Raw genomic sequence first — 17,798 nt, 5'->3', positions numbered from 1 at the left:
CTGAAACAAGGCTCATAGACTTAGTAACCTATGTTACTAAAAATGTGTTGAATATAGCAGGGTGTGTCCCTTCCAACACACCCAGTATCACAAATGCTGTTTGTAGCACTTGCCTCTGATGGTTTCTTAGGGTTTTCCAGGTTTAGGGGCAATAGGCTGGGGAGTGGGGAGGGTTTCTGGTAGTGGCTTGGTGGGAGGTTGGGACTTCTGCCATGAATGAGTCCTGATTCAGTCTCACTATATTTTGTTGATGGAAAACATTCCTGAGGCCTGGCAAATACTCCCCACTTGACCAGTTTCACTGGTTGGGACAGGATCCATTGGGCTGGGATCCTGAAAGTGTGGAAGGTGAGTTGATCTAGTCATAGAATCATAGAATCATAGAATATCAGGGTTGGAAGGGACCCCAGAAGGTCATCTAGTCCAACCCCCTGCTCGAAGCAGGACCAATTCCCAGTTAAATCATCCCAGCCAGGGCTTTGTCAAGCCTGACCTTAAAAACCTCTAAGGAAGGAGATTCTACCACCTCCCTAGGTAACGCATTCCAGTGTTTCACCACCCTCTTAGTGAAAAAGTTTTTCCTAATATCCAATCTAAACCTCCCCCATTGCAACTTGAGACCATTACTCCTCGTTCTGTCATCTGCTACCATTGAGAACAGTCTAGAGCCATCATCTTTGGAACCCCCTTTCAGGTAGTTGAAAGCAGCTATCAAATCCCCCCTCATTCTTCTCTTCTGCAGACTAAACAATCCCAGCTCCCTCAGCCTCTCTTCATAAGTCATGTGCTCTAGACCCCTAATCATTTTTGTTGCCCTTCGCTGGACTCTCTCCAATTTATCCACATCCTTCTTGTAGTGTGGGGCCCAAAACTGGACACAGTACTCCAGATGAGGCCTCACCAGTGTCGAATAGAGGGGAACGATCACATCCCTCGATCTGCTCGCTATGCCCCTACTTATACATCCCAAAATGCCATTGGCCTTCTTGGCAACAAGGGCACACTGTTGACTCATATCCAGCTTCTCGTCCACTGTCACCCCTAGGTCCTTTTCCGCAGAACTGCTGCCTAGCCATTCGGTCCCTAGTCTGTAGCGGTGCATTGGATTCTTCCATCCTAAGTGCAGGACCCTGCACTTATCCTTATTGAACCTCATCAGATTTCTTTTGGCCCAATCCTCCAATTTGTCTAGGTCCTTCTGTATCCTATCCCTCCCCTCCAGCGTATCTACCACTCCTCCCAGTTTAGTATCATCTGCAAATTTGCTGAGAGTGCAATCCACACCATCCTCCAGATCATTTATGAAGATATTGAACAAAACCGGCCCCAGGACCAACCCCTGGGGCACTCCACTTGACACCGGCTGCCAACTAGACATGGAGCCATTTATCACTACCCGTTGAGCCCGACAATCTAGCCAGCTTTCTACCCACCTTATAGTGCATTCATCTAGCCCATACTTCCTTAACTTGCTGACAAGAATACTGTGGGAGACCGTGTCAAAAGCTTTGCTAAAGTCAAGAAACAATACATCCACTGCTTTCCCTTCATCCACAGAACCAGTAATCTCATCATAAAAGGCGATTAGATTAGTCAGGCATGACCTTCCCTTGGTGAATCCATGCTGACTGTTCCTGATCACTTTCCTCTCATGTAAGTGCTTCAGGATTGATTCTTTGAGGACCTGCTCCATGATTTTTCCAGGGACTGAGGTGAGGCTGACTGGCCTGTAGTTCCCAGGATCCTCCTTCTTCCCTTTTTTAAAGATTGGCACTACATTAGCCTTTTTCCAGTCATCCGGGACTTCCCCCGTTCGCCACGAGTTTTCAAAGATAATGGCCAAGGGCTCTGCAATCACAGCTGCCAATTCCTTCAGCACTCTCGGATGTAACTCGTCCGGCCCCATGGACTTGTGCACGTCCAGCTTTTCTAAATAGTCCCTAACCACCTCTATCTCCACAGAGGGCTGGCCATCTCCTCCCCATTCTGTGATGCCCAGCGCAGCAGTCTGGGAGCTGACCTTGTTAGTGAAAACAGGCAGGACTGGGTAGGAAACCAGAAGGGAGCCAGATCCGAGAGAGCAATAGAGCCAGCTGCAGGGAAGGGTGGTATTTGGGCTGGGCTGTCTCCAGGGGGTTGCCTGAGGGCAATGGAGCTGGGGTATTGGGGGGAAGGAGCTGAGGATGAGTATACCTTTCTTCACTTGTTCTAAGGGTTAAGGAGATCCTCTTAGGCAAGGAAAGGGTCAACATTTCCCCTCTAAATACAACAAGCTGAAATGGCCAAGGCTGGGAGAGAATGTGCATTGGGACTCCTTGAGTGTAAAAGTTGCTCTTTTAAACCAAATTTTATTCCATTCAGTCTCCTCTTGTCCACTACTAACCAGTATAGAACTCTGCATAGCAACCTATACAGACAGATTTGTTTTAAAATAATACAATTAGAAGGCGGCAGGAGCAGAACCTAATGCAAAGACCAGCAGTGAATTTCTGACAGCTGCACAGGCTATTGCTAAACACAAAAAGTAGCAAATGGAGACCAAGAACCGTACTGAAGTTTGAACAGCTAAGAGCTCACCGAAGTCCACTGGCATGAGCCAGTTTTTTAAAGGATTTTAAAAGGACATCTTTTTTCCCATGGAAACAATCTTAAGGGACAAGTGAGGAGCACAGAGGAAGTCAAACCATGGCATGACTAAAATATAGGGCAATGAGAAGTGATTTGAGCATTGGCCTGCTAAACCCAGGGTTGTGAATTCAATCCTTGAGGGAGCCATTTAGGGATCTGGGGCAAAAATTGGGGATTGGTCCTGCTTTGAGCAGGGGGTTGGACTAGATGACCTCCTGAGGTCCCTTCCAACCCTGATATTCTATGATTCTATGTTATAGAAAAAAAACAAGTTCACTTGAGGCCTGACCCTGTTCTCATTAAAGTCCATATCAAAACTCCCATAGAGCTCAGAGGGTGCAGATCATGGCCTAGGCAACTCAGAATTGTAGAGCCCTCTAAAGAAGTGTGGAAATATTGGAGAATATGTGAAAAGTGAAAATGTCCAGATTCTGGAGATCTATGAAGGAGCAGAAGTCCTTGATCTAACTAGAGCCACCTGTCAACACATTACAATCTTGTAGTCTTTAACATTCAAGAAGCCCCTACATATAGAGCAGTGCTTTAGGGTAGCAGTTTTATTAAATCTTAAGGACAAAGAAATAATCCTCACCCCTAAAATTGCAAGAGGAAGTTAAAGTGGACCCCTAAATTTCTGCCATGAATACTTGGTTTGATACAAGGACACATCTTTAGGAATGGAAAATACTCAGGGCCTGATTGTTCTCTGATTTACACCAGTGTGAGAGAAGAATCCAGCCCTTATTATTAGAGCTGGACACTACTTGTATTATATTGTTTTTCAGATTTAAAGTTGAAAACTTATATTACTAACAGGTTTTTTTTCCTGGTTAATCGTTGTTGCTCATTGAAGTCATAACATCGATGGGGATGCTGGTTTCACAGACACATTCTTACACACTACATCCTAATAGACTCTAGAATTTATATTCATTTTTTTGTTAATGTTAAAAACATTTAGCACTTATTGCAATCATCTGAAAGCTGTGCACTAGTATTCTGAACTGAGTCTGGCCTGGCTGGACTTGTGAGTTTCCGCTAGGGGGGCATTCCTAAATAAACTTATAATTTACATTTTTCCGGTTGAGTTTATACCTACAGGATCTTGCTGTATAACTTTGCCTGAAAACCAAGTTGTCTGTTGTCTTTGTTCGACTGATCTCTTGACTATACTGTGTTGCAGTTACTAAACAGAAAAGTTTGCAAAAGAGAAATACAGGCACTGTGACGTGCGGAGTGAGCGTGTCTGTTTAACGGCGCTGTGGTCAAGGCGCGTTATGGACTCTTCGCAGCCCCGGGCGGGGCAATTGTTCAGGCCCCGCCCCCTACAGCCCGAGACGGGCGGTGGGCGGGGCAGTGCTCCGGGCTCCTCCTCCTCCTCGCTGTCCCGGCGCTGCCCGCCAAGCCGAGGGCTGGGAGCTCGCGCTGAGCGCTGCCTGGGCCCGGGCGTCGGGATGTTTCGGGGCCGCAGCGCCTGGTTCTCGCAGAGCGTCAGCCGGGAGCTCCGCGATTTGTGGGGTGCGGGGGCCCCGAGCGGCCAGTGGCACGCCCCGCTGAGGGGCCCAGCCGGAGAGGGGGCAGTGGACTGGCACGCCCCGCTGAGGGGGTGCTGGCGGGGGAGTCAGTGGCACGCCCCGCTGAGGGGGTGCTGGCGGGGGAGGGGGGGGGGAGTCAGTGGCACGCCCCGCTGAGGGGGTGCTGGCGGGGGAGGGGGGGGAGTCAGTGGCACGCCCCGCTGAGGGGCCCAGCCGGAGAGGGGGCAGTGGACTGGCACGCCCCGCTGAGGGGGTGCTGGCGGGGGAGGGGGAGTCAGTGGCACGCCCCGCTGAGGGGGTGCTGGGGGGGGAGTCAGTGGCACGCCCCACTGAGGGTGGAGACAGGCCCTGGGGAGGGGAGTCAGTGGCACGCCCCGCTGAGGGTGAATTATGGGGCTGGGCCGGCTCCCCGCACCCTGCTCTCGGGGGCTGTGCGAGTGGGAGTGCTCCGGGGGTGACTGGGTCTCTGAGCTGGGTGCACTGGGCTGGTGCCTGCTGCCAGAGCAGCCTCCCCTCCCCCAGCTGGGCTCCAGCCATTGCCAGGGCTGAGTGGGCAGCAACGAGCATCTGGCTGGGGTCACCCACCAAGTTGCTGCAGCGCCACATGATCGCTCTGCCCCTGGGGGGAGCCGCCCTCCTTCCCCAGGGCAGCCCATTACCCGGCCCCTCTGTGGGGCTCGGGTGGAGTAAAGGGACGCTGAGGCCGGCTCCTGGCGAGAGGTCCCAGCTGACAGCCCAAGCCCTGCATGGGGCAGCGGGTGGGGAGCATCACCCCCATCACAAGGGTTGTTCCCAGCTGCAGGCATGGCCCTGTGGGCACCGTCACAGCCTGTGTGAGGGTATCTCATACTTAGCACATGGCCAGCTGGTGATAGCACTCACTAGCGGCTGCGTGTCCCTGTGCGCCCAGTTGCTGCACCCCAGAACTTCTGTACGGTAGTGCTTTGAGACCATCAGAGCTCACTGGGGACCAGGCTGACCAGCTCCTGGCACAGCCCGCTACAATGGGTAGGAAAATCAGCTGTAATCATGGGTCACTTCAGTCTAACTGACACCTTCATGGACTCCAAGGGCAGAAGGGACCATTGTCATCATCTACTGTAATTTCCTATGTAACAGAGGCCAGAGAACCTCCCCAAAGTAATTCCTTGAGCCACCTCTCTTAGACAAGCATCTACCACAGCCTTTGGTAAATTGTTCTAGTGGTTAATTACTCTCACTGTTAAAAATTTACACCTTATTTCCAGTCTAGACATGACCTGCTGCCAGTACTAAAACATCTTTGGCATTTCTAAATATTATAGATGGCAATATTCTAACTCAAGGTGTTGCATCCAACACAGGAGAGTTCTGTATTAGACCTTGTCTTGACAGATAAAATGGAACAGATCACAGAACTAAAAATTAATGGGGGCTTAGGTACACATGATCAAACTTGATCATATTTATAATATGAAAACAGAATAAAGTCCAAACCACTAATACACACACACACACACACGGGCTGATTTCACAAGCTGAAAACAGTTATGAGCCAAATCAGCTGTGAGGAAGAATTTAATCAGAAAAATATGAATAATAATTGGGAATTGTTTAAGAACACTTTATTAGATGCCCGAAAGGCCACAATCAAGGAAGAATGCCAAGTTGGTTAAAAAAGAGACCTGGTTTAGAGGGGAAGTGAAGACCGCTATAAAAAAATAAAATATAACAAATGGAAGAAAGGGGAAGTTGACAGTAATAATTATAAATCAGAAGCTAGGAATTGTAGAAAATTGATAATGGAAGCAAAGGGACACCCAGAGAACTCTATGACCAACAGAGTTAATGTAATTAAGGAAGAGTTTTTTAAGTGCACTAGGAACAAAAAGACTCCAAACAATGGTACTAGTCCAATACTAGATGGAAACAGTATAATTATCAATAATGATGCAGAAAAAGTGGAAGTGTTCAACAAATACCTGTTCTGTATTGGGGAAAAGACAGATAATGTCATATTATATGATTGCTCTTTTTCCATTCCATTAGTATTGGAGGAGGATGGTAAGTAACAGCTAAGGATAGACATTTTAGAATTAGCAGGTCCGGTTAATTTGCATCCAAGACTTTTAACAGAGCTGGATGAGGAGCTCACTGGACCGTTAATGTTGATTTTCAATAAGTCTTGAAAGACTTAAGTTCCAGAAGACTGGAAGACAGCTGATATGCCAATTTTAAAAGGGTAAATGGGATGACTTGGGGATAATTATAGGTCTGTGAGGCTGACGCTGAGGCTGGGCAATATAATGGAGCGGCTGATACAGGCTTCACTTAATAAGGAATTAAAAGAGAGTAACATAATTAATACCAATCAACATATGTTTATGAAAAATAGAACCTATCAAACTAAGTTGATTTTTTTATGAGATTACAAGGTTAGTTGAAAAAGGTGTTGATGTATATACTTAGACTTCAGTAAAGCATTTGACTTGGTAACACATGACATTTGATTAAAAAACTATAATGATATAAAATTAACGTGGCACAGATTAACTGTTTTAAAAACTAGCTAAATGATAGGTCTCAAAATATAATGGTAAACAGGAAATCATCATTGAGTGGGTGTGTCTGTAGTGGGGTTCTGCGGGGATCTTTCTTGGCCCTATGCTATTTAACATTTTTATCAGTGACCAGGAAGAAAACACAAAATCCTCACTGATAAAGTTTGCAAAAGAAACAATGTGAGGGAGTGGTAAAGAAGGAAGAGGACAGGTCACTGATATAGAGCGAACTGGATCACTTGGTAATCTGGGCACAGCCAAACAATATGCATTTTAATACAGCTCCATGTAAATGTATACTGTCACAGTTTCAGGATAACTGTGCCTATATTCCCCCCTATCTCCATAGTCCACTCCAGGAATGACCAGACAGGTCTCCAGTCATCACCTGTCTCTGGGTAGGGACGCTTCTCCCACTCCTTTCTGATTGGGATTTTAAAGCTGCACAGCTGCCTTACGCTGTGAGATCCCCAGCAAGTCAGTCTGCCTAACAGCCAGCATCTGTTCGTTGGTTTCTCTGAGAGGGCGATGAACAATGAGTGTATTGTTAGCATTTACAATTACCCCACAGCTCTTTCTAAGCAAGCATCCTTATTCTTAAGGTAAAAGCATTACAGAGAAAACGTAAAATAAATGTGCATGCTAAAAGCTTATCACCCATCAGTCTTTTGGGGCCCTAGTAGGCCAAAGTCCTTCCAGCCTGCAAGGGTGGCCCCCGCTTCCCGGGCCAGAAGGTCCTGTCCGTTTGCTGGATCAGGTTTTTACACCAAAAGCCTCTTCTTTGTTTAAATCTCTGGAAAACACAGTTTGAAGCAGTATTTGCAAACACCCCTGGGGGTGACGCTTCTCTGGAGTTGTTTACAATTCCCAGGGTAATCACCTTCCACTGTTTTTATTTCCTCGATGAGCTGTAGTAACCCTTCTGCATGGACTAGAACACAATCATACATAAACCATTCATAAATTGAATACAGTGGTCCCCAAAGATACTGCATGGGATTGCAATATCTGGCACATTCACATCTAGGAACAAAGAATGGAGGTCCTACTTACAGAATGGGGGATTTGATCTTGGGAAGAAGTGACTGTGGAAAAGATTGGGAGGTTGTGATGGATAATGATAATCAGCTGAACATGAATTTCCATTATGATGCTGTGGCCAAAATGCTAATGCAGTGCTTGGATGCATAAATTGGGGAATTTGCAGTAGTACAGAATTTGCAGTAGTACAGTACCTCTTATTTGGCACTGTGAAATCACTGCTGGAATACTGTGTCCAGTTCAGGATTCCACAGTTCAAGAAGGATATTGATAAATCAGAGAGGATTCAGAGAAGAGCCAAGAGAATGATTAAAGGATTCGAATACGTGGTTTATAGTGATTGATAGACTCAAGGAGCTCAATCAATTTAGCTTAACAAAGATGGCTAAGGCATAACTTGATTACAGTCTAAGTACCTCCATGGGGAACAAATATTGAAAAGATATTAAATATTTAATAAATCAATCTAGCAGAGAAAGTTATTGTGATAAATGAAGGGGGGGAAGCTCCCTTTTATGAACACCCAGCCAGTTAACTATAAAATCCCTGTTAGTAGCTGTTCTCTACTTGCTTTACCTGTAAAGGGTTAAAAAGTCCATAGGTAAAAGGAAGGGAGTAGGCACCTGGCCTGTGTTATGCAGGAGGTCAGACTAGATGATTATAATGATCCCTCTGGGCTTCAAATCTAAAAATCTATGACTGGGGTGAACTGTCAGGTAAAAAGCAGAAAGTTCATATTTTGTTCCTTAGGACTGGAGTCACTTGCCTCCACAAATAAAGGTGTTTTGAACATACTGGGGGTAATAATCCTAAACCAAGAGTGCCATATGCACTCAATGTGACCATTTTTCTGCAGTGGCTGAAGGAGGAGTGATTTCAACTCATCATGGTGCTGATTACCTGTTCAGCAGTGATGCTTCACACCTTGATACACAGAGGTACACTTTGTAGGTTTGACTCTTGTAGCTGTTTGGCTGTGTTCTTGTCTGTGGAGTGTTTTTAGATATGCCCTGACCCTAATCACCCCTCCCCTGCTTCTCTGAAAGTGCCTTCAGCTAACAAAATTCTCCTTCCTTTTTCTGTTTTTGTTATGAGAATTCCCTTTTGGAAATATTGTGCACCCGTTAGAGCGCTGTGTATATTATGTATTGTATACCTCTAACCTCTGAGTTTTTCAGCTGCACAATTAATTATATACAAAACATAATGCAATACAAAATTATTAACATTAAGGATTGTGTTAAATAATCTCAATATTTAATGGCAGTAACTTAAACACAGATGGAATTTTTAAAAGTGCCCAACTATTCCCATTGAAGTACTTCAAAGGGGGCAGTGTTAGGCTAATGCTGAGCATTTCTGAAAATCACAACCACAATAAACTATAGGTAAGATGTCTTGGACAAAATACATAAGTCTCCTAGCAAACCACTTTGGCCTTCCCTATATGCAAAAGTTGTACAGCTTTAACTAGTTAAAGTGACACAACTTAAAGGTGCTTATACTGCATAGCTTATTCCTGTAAGGTATGGGGAATAAGCTATACCAGTAGAAGGCACCTATATATCAGTATAACTGCATTCATAGTATGGGTTGTATTTGTATAGCTATTTTGGTTTAAAAATATATATCACACCCCTAATCAAAATAATTTATGCTGGTACAAAATGTGTGTGTAGACCTGGCCTTTGTTAGTAAAAATGTAAGCACAAAAAAGGAAAGTAGTTTAGTTTTCCAAACCAGCATCAATTCTACAGTTAAATGAATTTTTTTCTGCTGTTATGCTCTCCCAGCTGGTTTTGTGATAGTTAGCTAACAACCTCAAATCCCAGTGTTGCTGACTTCTTCACTGAGGCATAAGGAAGTAATCAAAACAAGAGACATAGAAAATTCAGTCTTTATAAGCAAGGTGGGAGAAAAAAAAAATCAATACTTGCCAAATGGAAAACGGTCAAATCGCTAGGGAAAGAAATTTTACTTTCAGTCTGCTAAATTATTACAAATAAAGGAAAGGAAATACAGAAAACAAAAGAGGGCTTGACAGTGGGGTTTTTTTAAAAAGGAGAGCTGCAAAGCTTAAAATGAAGAAAAGACTGTAAAAGATCCTCAATCTTGAAGTGAATATTTGTATAAATCAGTGGTTCTCAACCTATTTATCATTGTGGGCTGCAGGTTGAGAACCACAGTGCCCACCCCACCCTGAACTCCCTACAGTCCCCTATGCCCAGCGCTCCCCCTGCTGGCAGAAGTGCTCCTGCAGGCTGCCAGACACTATCTCCCTCCTCAGCCAGCCGTACCCTCTGCCAGAGCAGAGCGGTGAATTTTGAATTTATTTTAGCACACAGCTGGGCTACAGCTGTGTGCTAATTGGGCCGCAGGCGGACCGTGGATTGAGAACTGCTGGTATAGATTAAATGTCAACTAAATACATTTTACAGATGACACACACAGGAAATTGTCAATGTTCTGTTAACTTTAGCGAGGTGCACCATATTCTCCTATTAATCAGGCTAACAGGGGAATTCAGCATGTTATTACCAACATTTTCCCTTTTCTGCTTAGTTTTTATGACATCACTGGCTTCAGTTCTGAAGTAACACCCCATTGTGTACTGTGATGAGACTACTACTGCCACAGAAGCCTTTGGAGCATGGTGCTGGCCAACAGGTCACCAAACATTAAGTGCAGGTTTTCGTCAATACTTCGTGGGTTTGAAACAATGTAAAGATATTCACTTCTATTCAAAGGGCTTGAACCATTTCTTTAACTGTTTGCACAGCCATGTCATTTAGTATATAAAAATACATATTTACCTGATCTATGGGGCTCTGCTTCCTTGCTTCAGTGTGTTGGTGAGGCTGATGTGGCCTCCTTTTCCTTACTAGCCACACACCATAAAGCAAATATATTATTTTCTTTATCAAACTCAAACTCACTTTAATTCTTTAATTTCATAACTATCCCTACATCTTTGCAGGCATTTACCAGTCAAGTTATGAGCAAAGGATTTGTTTTTCCCACAACAGCTGATAACACTGTAACCCTCTGACAGAGCTATGCCAATTATTACCTGTCTGGCATAGTTATATGTAGTTCTGCTTGCATCAACTGTCACAGGGAAAATGCACAGCCCTGAAGTCAAGACTTGACAGATAGTGAAAGAGAAAATGCTTTTCATATAATTTGTTTCAAAATAAAAATGTATCTGTAATATCAGTTTCCATGCACTGTATATTTAATTAATGATTTTGGATATAAAACATGCTCTATATTTTTTGTGAAAGCTTTATATTAACTTTTGAAATATTAATATTTACAACAATTGAAACAATTTAAAAGTAGGTCTATTGCATGACAGTGTTATTATTCTTATTTATTATTTGACTTATCATAGTGCATAGCAACCCCAGTTGCAGACTAGGATCCCATTGTGCTCAGCACCGTACACAAACAGAACAAAAAGACAGTCTTTGTACTAAAGAGCTTACAATCCCTTTAAACTCATTAGTCACTGTAAGTTTTACTGTGTCCAGCCTTGGTACACTCTAGGGTTAAATTGATCATTCAAATAATTATGATTTGGTTTTTTTCACATTTCTTTTTTTATAAAAGCTTTTTCTGTTTTTTCCTTCTAGAATACACCAGAGCCTAGATTATATAGAGGGTAAAGCTACAGTTTTTCATTCTTGTTATCTCTCTGCAAATGCAAGTGCCAGCTCTGAAATGAAACAGACAGTGGCTTTGGGTCACTTCATCCTTCCCCCGGCCTGTGTGCAAGAAGGTTAGGAAAAATATAGAGCATTTACCATACTGTTTACTCATTGTTTTAAAACTGAGGCTGTTGGTGATGTTGAGCATACATGGTCAAATTACAGTGACCTCAGTCTGAGAGTACTGGGGGAGAAGGGGCATAGGGAGTGTCCCAGGACAGGAGGCGTCCACCATTCTGTAGTGCAGGTAGATCTGAATCTACTGCTGTTGGTGGTGCTTACCCCTCTACTAGGTGCAGGTCTAGGTTGGCAGTTTGAGTGAGATCTTGCCCATGGAGGAGCACATGCTAGCCCTGTTGTACAGCTGTAGCAAATGCTGCTGCTCCATGAGCTGCCCCCAGTCAGGGCATATGCCATTACACAGGTATCGCTTTGCTAATATGTTTGGCCGTTTGTTACCTCGCAGATGAATGGATTGGAGTCATCTATGCTATGAGTTTGGAATCATGCAGTTTCTGGTATCTTGACAGTTGATGTGGGGCTGGGCAAAAAGCTCTTCCCTTCCTTTCTCCCCATTTCTCTCCCCTCTTCCTCCCCCTCCCCCCGGCAGCCTGCTACTCTCCACAAACCTGATTGGCTGGGGGGTTATGCCATTCCTATACCCCCTTTTTCTCTCCTCCCTGCTACTCTTCAGAAACCTGGCAGGCAGAGCAGAGTGCCACTCCAAAACAAGGACACAGAATTAACTCTGACCCCTGGGAGTCCAAAAGATTAAAAACAGGAAGAATAGGGATGGCATATTGTGTATCAAAATTAGGAATTAATATGTCTAAAAGATCCGATTGTGTAGCTGTCATGACAGCTGGACTAGTGGCGATAATGCTAGTGTTAAACTGGATCTGGAGTGTGCACCCAGCAGGGGCAGTCATTTTTTCGGACTCAATATCAAGCCTTCTGGCCATAAGAAAGGATGCCTCCATATGTAGAGGTCATCTAATCAATTAACGGGAGAATATAAATCCCTAGGTATTTAGGAATTATAGCTGGTGACGGCTATGGACTAGCCAGTCAAGTCTGCTTTGTCATGAAAAAGAAAAAAAAGAGAGACCCCCTGGGAGGGTTTGAGTGAATGAGCAGATGGGGGACCAACCTGGGAAGATTCAGAGAGGAAACAGAGAAATAAGCCGGGAGCAGGAACCCTGAGCTATGGGAGAAAGGGAGCTGTTTGAAGTGGAACCAGCTGCTTGTAAAAGGGGAGTCTTATAAGTGCTCAGCCTGGATCTGACAGAACAAGCTGAGCCCATGTGACAGGACCCATTATTTTGAGCTCATACCGCACACCAGCCTCAGAGAGCACGGACAGGGTGGACTCCAAAGGGGGGACAGATTGCATTGGCATGGGGCAGAGTCTCTGCATGTCTAGCCAGGAGTGGGAGGCCTGTTTTCCTGTTTGCTGGGGGGGGGGGGGGGGGGGGGGGGCAAAGGAGTCCGTGTAACCACTTCTAGAGATCCTTACCTAGGTACCAATCAGTGGTCATTACAGTTTAGTTTCACGCTTGGTTAAAGATCATCTCTGCTAGCTGACTGATTTTTGCTGGACAGATACCACTGTGTAATACTTTTGACATTAATTTATTTTTATTCACTACAGAAATTAGAAGAAAACTTGGTAGTTTTATATGGGAGCAGATGAATGATTCCCTGATGGAACGGGTAAGGTTGTACTAAATGCACATCGGGGTGAAATCCTGTCCCATTGAAATCAATGGCAAAACTTTGCCTGACTTCAGTGGAGGCAGGATTTCATTGTAGGGCTTCAAGTCAAACAGTGGATCAAATGTTTTTTTTTTGATGACTGAATTGTGATAATCAAGATGTCTACTACTGCCTTTGGCCTACTGTATATCCCCCTTCTACTGCATCGTGTCCAGGGAGCAACCATTCAGAACTTGCAGAAAATGGAGCTGCAGAGGGATTCACTACCATCACCACAAAGCAATGTCCATATTCTTAACAATAATGAAATGGATTGAGAAAAGCCAACAATGATATAAAGCACTCAGTCCACAGAAGCAGGTTACAAAGCTTTTGTGCTTTCTGTGGTTACTGCTGGCTGGGTTGGATGGCTTAATGGTAGTCCTTTGTATTACTATGCCAAAAATGTGGGTTCAGATCTCTTGCTCCCCAGGCAAATTACTGCTATGCAAGAATCTCCTCCTGCCAGAGGCTAAGATTTCTGGACAACATGATCAACACAAGCTGCCTTATATTGCAAAGTTTGATTTTAGTGTTAAAATCCTAAGTAGTAAAAGCTTAGCCCTGCTGAAGGACCTTTCACTGTCCTGTGTCCGCAGCTGAGATAAATGGGACTGGACTTGGTAACAGTCCCAAAGTAAATTCTAGATAGGAAGTAAGGGCTGTAGATGGCAGTTACAGTAAAGGAATCACACAGGGTGTGATTATTTCCCCCTTGAGATGAACCCCAGTCCACTTCTCAGGGCAAGGTTAGACTGTTTTGTTTCCACTTCAATTTTGGTGTTTATGTGATTTTTAAAGTTTGTTTTGTGTGTGTGTGTATGTGTGCACGTACACACTGGGGCATATTGCCCTCTTGTAAAATTTGCATTTGATAGTGCCTATCAGTGTCAGAAAATTGAAAATGATAATTATCAGAGGCACTTTCCTTTGCTTCCTTATCAAGTCAGAAGGGGCTGTATGCACAATTTTAATCAAAATGTATGTTGACATCTACAGCTTGATGAATTAACACCAGTTGAAATAAAGACTAGCATAAAAGAGGATGAGCAAAGAATAAAGGGCAAAAAAGACCTGGATGGAAGGTATTTTCTTTATTTCCATGTTAGGATTGCATAGGTCCTGAAGTTTGGGCACATGAGCATATTACACAAGTGTGGTCGAACTTACTGATCGTCTGAGCTGCATACGATAATCTTCAGAAGTTCGAGAGCTGGTTGCACCTGCTCAGGGCTTCTGCCCTGCGGCAGAGGGGTGGGGCATGGGGCTTCAGCCCTGTGGGAGGTGCCTGCCAGTGCTCAGGGCTTCAGCAAGAAGTTTCACCACCCCGCCACAAAGTAGAATCCCTGAGCTCCCTCCCAGTCTGGTAGGTGGAGAATGGGGAGGCATGGGGGGCTCTGTGAGCCACACTTTAGCTGTAAAAGAGCAGCATGTGGCTCGCAAGCTGCAGTTTGGCCACACCTGGTATAACATATCAATTGATCGATAACTCTGAATCCTAGTGATTACAGTGTAAATCTCAACCATAATTATTTTGCTGTTGATCATTTTAGCAGAAACATCCAACTAATGTATTTATCCCAAGATCCAAAACTGTAGTCCCCTTGTTCTCAACTGTGCCCTGCCTAGTTGCCAAAACCTTCAACTTCCTCTCCTGTCAACTTCTGCACCTTGGTTATATGTTCAATACAAAAATCTGCAGTGCAATAAAAATTGAAGATGGAAGGCCAGACTGAAATAAAATTAATGTGATATCAAAATAAATAAGATAATGGATTCTGTACCCATTGTATTATTTATTTCCATATTTAATTAAATAAAAACCTTCATTTGTGAATTTAGCAGAGGTTGCTGCAGAATTTCCATCTTGTCACACTGGACTTCTTCAGAAATGAGGAGATCTTGCTGTGGAATTTAGGTCCTTAGCCTTGACTATAGATTGGCAGGGAAGGGAAAATTTGAAATTCCCATGAATAGCCGAATCCAGTAACACAGCCATTCCTGAAAGCAAGCTTTAAAAAGTAAATGAAAGAAGCAAAAATAACACTTTTTTTTCTCTACAGCAGTAAAGAAAAAAGAGTATCAAAAACACCAGTGGGAGGGAAACCTGCATACTGTCCACTTCAGGATTATCCAGTGAACAACATGGTGACAGGTAAAGATTAATATAGGTGAACTTTCCGCCAAATGGAACAAATGCAAACAATGTTATGGGTGATACTGATGAGGACTGGCCTATTCTATGCTTGATTCTATGTTCATGCTTGATTTCTTTATAATGCAGACAGAAAATCATGCAGTGTATCTTTTCTGTGCAAATTCTATACAATCAATATTCATGCAATTCTGCATCTATTTCTAGTGAGATGTCCTTCTCACCATGTGAACTTTCTAACAGTTGGGTTCAACAAAGGGTATAGTTTTCACTGAAATTGATTTGATATTTGTTTTTGATGAATCCAGGTTGTCCCCAATTTATCACTTTAATTTCTCTAGGTGTTTGCAGGTATCAAAAGTGATGGTGTAGTAACATTTCTAGCAGTTTATCAGATGTTGCATCAAAGTTAAAATGACTGTCTAGTAACTCCCTGGATCCATCATTTCCTCTCCTAAAAACAGGTGCTGTATTTGCCATATTTTGACCCTTGGGGAGCTCACCTGTGCTTCTGATACTCCATCTAGTTTCATGAGCACTTTAGGATGTGTGTCACCAGATGCTGATGATAAGAAAAAGTTTACATTATCTAGGTATCCTTCTAGAGGATGTGTCATGGCTACCCCTTTTCTTAGTTGATCATTATGAGAGGTTCCCAAATCTGTAAGTGCAATATGGGGTTCTATTACAATATTTTTCATGTATTAATTATTTTCAGTATAATTCACCTACTGTGAAATTCATCCCTGTGCAGAGGGCCAACCTTATGGGCAACTTAAATTCTATTTTGAAGGCTTAAGCAGGACTAAAGTGATACATAGGCTTGGTCCTGTCTTTTCTGCACAGAAATGAATTTCTATCCTAGTAGACAAGTTCATTCCCTCACTACACTAAACCTATGTCTACGCTGCCCAACAGTTTGGCCTATGGGGGTATGAATAGCAGTGCATACCAGTGCTGCACTGTAGCACTCCTGTGTGAATGCTGCAGTTGCAAACTAAAAGGTTCCTAGCTTGCATTAACATAGTACTCTTCAAACAAGACTAATTAATGCACAGGAACCATTTAGTGTGCACTCAATGGGGTAGAGAGAAGGATTGTCCAAGGACATCACTCCCAGTATAAAGGTTCTTTCTCTCCAGTTTGCACCAGTGAAAAAGCCTTTCTTTAACTTGTGTGCATACTATAAATGATTTAATAACATTTGCAACCCTGTGCTTGCTTTCCCTGGGGAAATGATGGCAGAGTTTCAGGAGCTGCATGTATTTCTCAACAAAGTGCTCTTCTCTGAAATACATTATATAATATTTGATGTAATCTCACTGAAAATAGTAATAAAGTACCAGGCATTTCTGTGTTTGTGATACTGTGTCTGTGATTCTCCCCCACGCCATATCAACAGTGTTTTTAATTTTGTGGATATTCATTCCACACTTCAGAAAGTCCAATAAAAAAGACTGGCCCAGGTGCTGTAGTTTCTGTGGTGTTTATATATATATATATATATATTTTTTTTTTCACTTTGTAGGTTATGTCTCTTCTAGTGAGATGAAGAAATACCTTGGGGAACTAAATGACTTCATTCCTGGCACTTCAGGTTACTCGGTATATTGGATTAAAAATGAAATGGACATTTTCTCTGATGTGAAAAATAAATTGAAAAGGAAACTATAAATGACATTTAAATTGTTTGTATCAAAAACATAACTTGGCTTTGCTAAAACATTGCTAAATGTACGTATGCCCGTTTAATAACATCCCATCTTTAGCGTTGTATATATCCGTGTTCTCTCTCTTTGTGTTGGTTGCTGGTTACTTTAAATAGCACTGTCATGGTACTTACAGGTTTTTTTAGTTCAGTGACTGGAGGACTGAATTCTGAGTTGAATTTCTTTGTATTATTTTTGGCCCAGGCTAACTTATTATATTGACTACAGCTGGGTGTGCCTTATAATTTTTTGGATATTCATTATATTTTAACAACTGGTTACATTTGCTGTAAACAGCTTCAACTACTTAAAAATTTGTTTCATATTAAAATTACATATAAGCTTTCATCAAATAATTGCAAGATGTTTGGAATTTTTAGGGTAACAGACTTTGATTTCAATATGACTTCTTGAGCAGAGATTTTATTCTCACATGGTTTCATGCAAAACACTCCTCAGGGTGATTCTGGCTGTTAGTAAAGCAGGTGTTAGTAAAAGTAAAGTAACAGTATAATTAGGCAGTCCAAAGAAGAATTTGAAGAGCAACTAGCAAAAGACTCAGAAACTAACAGCAATTTTTTTTAAGTACATCAGAAGCAGAAAGCCTGCCAACCAATCGGTGGAGTCGCTGGATGATTGAGATGCTAAAGGAGCACTCAAGGAAGACAAGGCCATTACAGAGAAGTTAAATGAAGTCTTTGCATTGGTCTGCAGAGGATGAAGGA

General features: G+C 43.1%; 1 protein-coding gene across 1 annotated transcript; it reads left to right on the top strand.

Annotated features, from left to right (window-relative positions):
- The first annotated feature begins 4,018 nt into the window (after positions 1–4,018).
- On the top strand, positions 4,019–17,038 carry TERB2 (telomere repeat binding bouquet formation protein 2). The gene is made up of 7 exons (XM_074964715.1): positions 4,019–4,146; positions 8,601–8,682; positions 11,380–11,525; positions 13,106–13,167; positions 14,209–14,294; positions 15,273–15,364; positions 16,893–17,038. The coding sequence occupies exons 1-7, from the start codon at positions 4,083–4,085 to the stop codon at positions 17,036–17,038; spliced, it is 678 nt and encodes a 225-aa protein (XP_074820816.1). The 5' UTR covers positions 4,019–4,082.
- Positions 17,039–17,798: the final 760 nt, after the last annotated feature.

The sequence above is a fragment of the Natator depressus genome, chromosome 10, assembly GCF_965152275.1.
Source record: "Natator depressus isolate rNatDep1 chromosome 10, rNatDep2.hap1, whole genome shotgun sequence".
In the NCBI taxonomy this organism is placed as follows: Eukaryota; Metazoa; Chordata; order Testudines; family Cheloniidae; genus Natator; species Natator depressus.
The sequence above is the reverse complement of the archived record's forward strand: the minus strand, read 5'-3'. Positions and strand labels throughout refer to the sequence as shown.

What these genes read in the sequence shown, in the direction of transcription:
- TERB2 (XM_074964715.1), top strand. Translation starts at nt 4,083, where the DNA reads ATGTTTCGGGGCCGCAGCGCCTGGTTCTCGCAGAGCGTCAGCCGGGAG. An exon ending in GGAGCTCCGCGATTTGTGGG is followed by an intron (nt 4,147 to 8,600) that starts GTGCGGGGGCCC and finishes ATTTTTCTGCAG; the next exon opens with TGGCTGAAGGAGGAGTGATT. An exon ending in AAAAAAGACCTGGATGGAAG is followed by an intron (nt 14,295 to 15,272) that starts GTATTTTCTTTA and finishes TTTTCTCTACAG; the next exon opens with CAGTAAAGAAAAAAGAGTAT.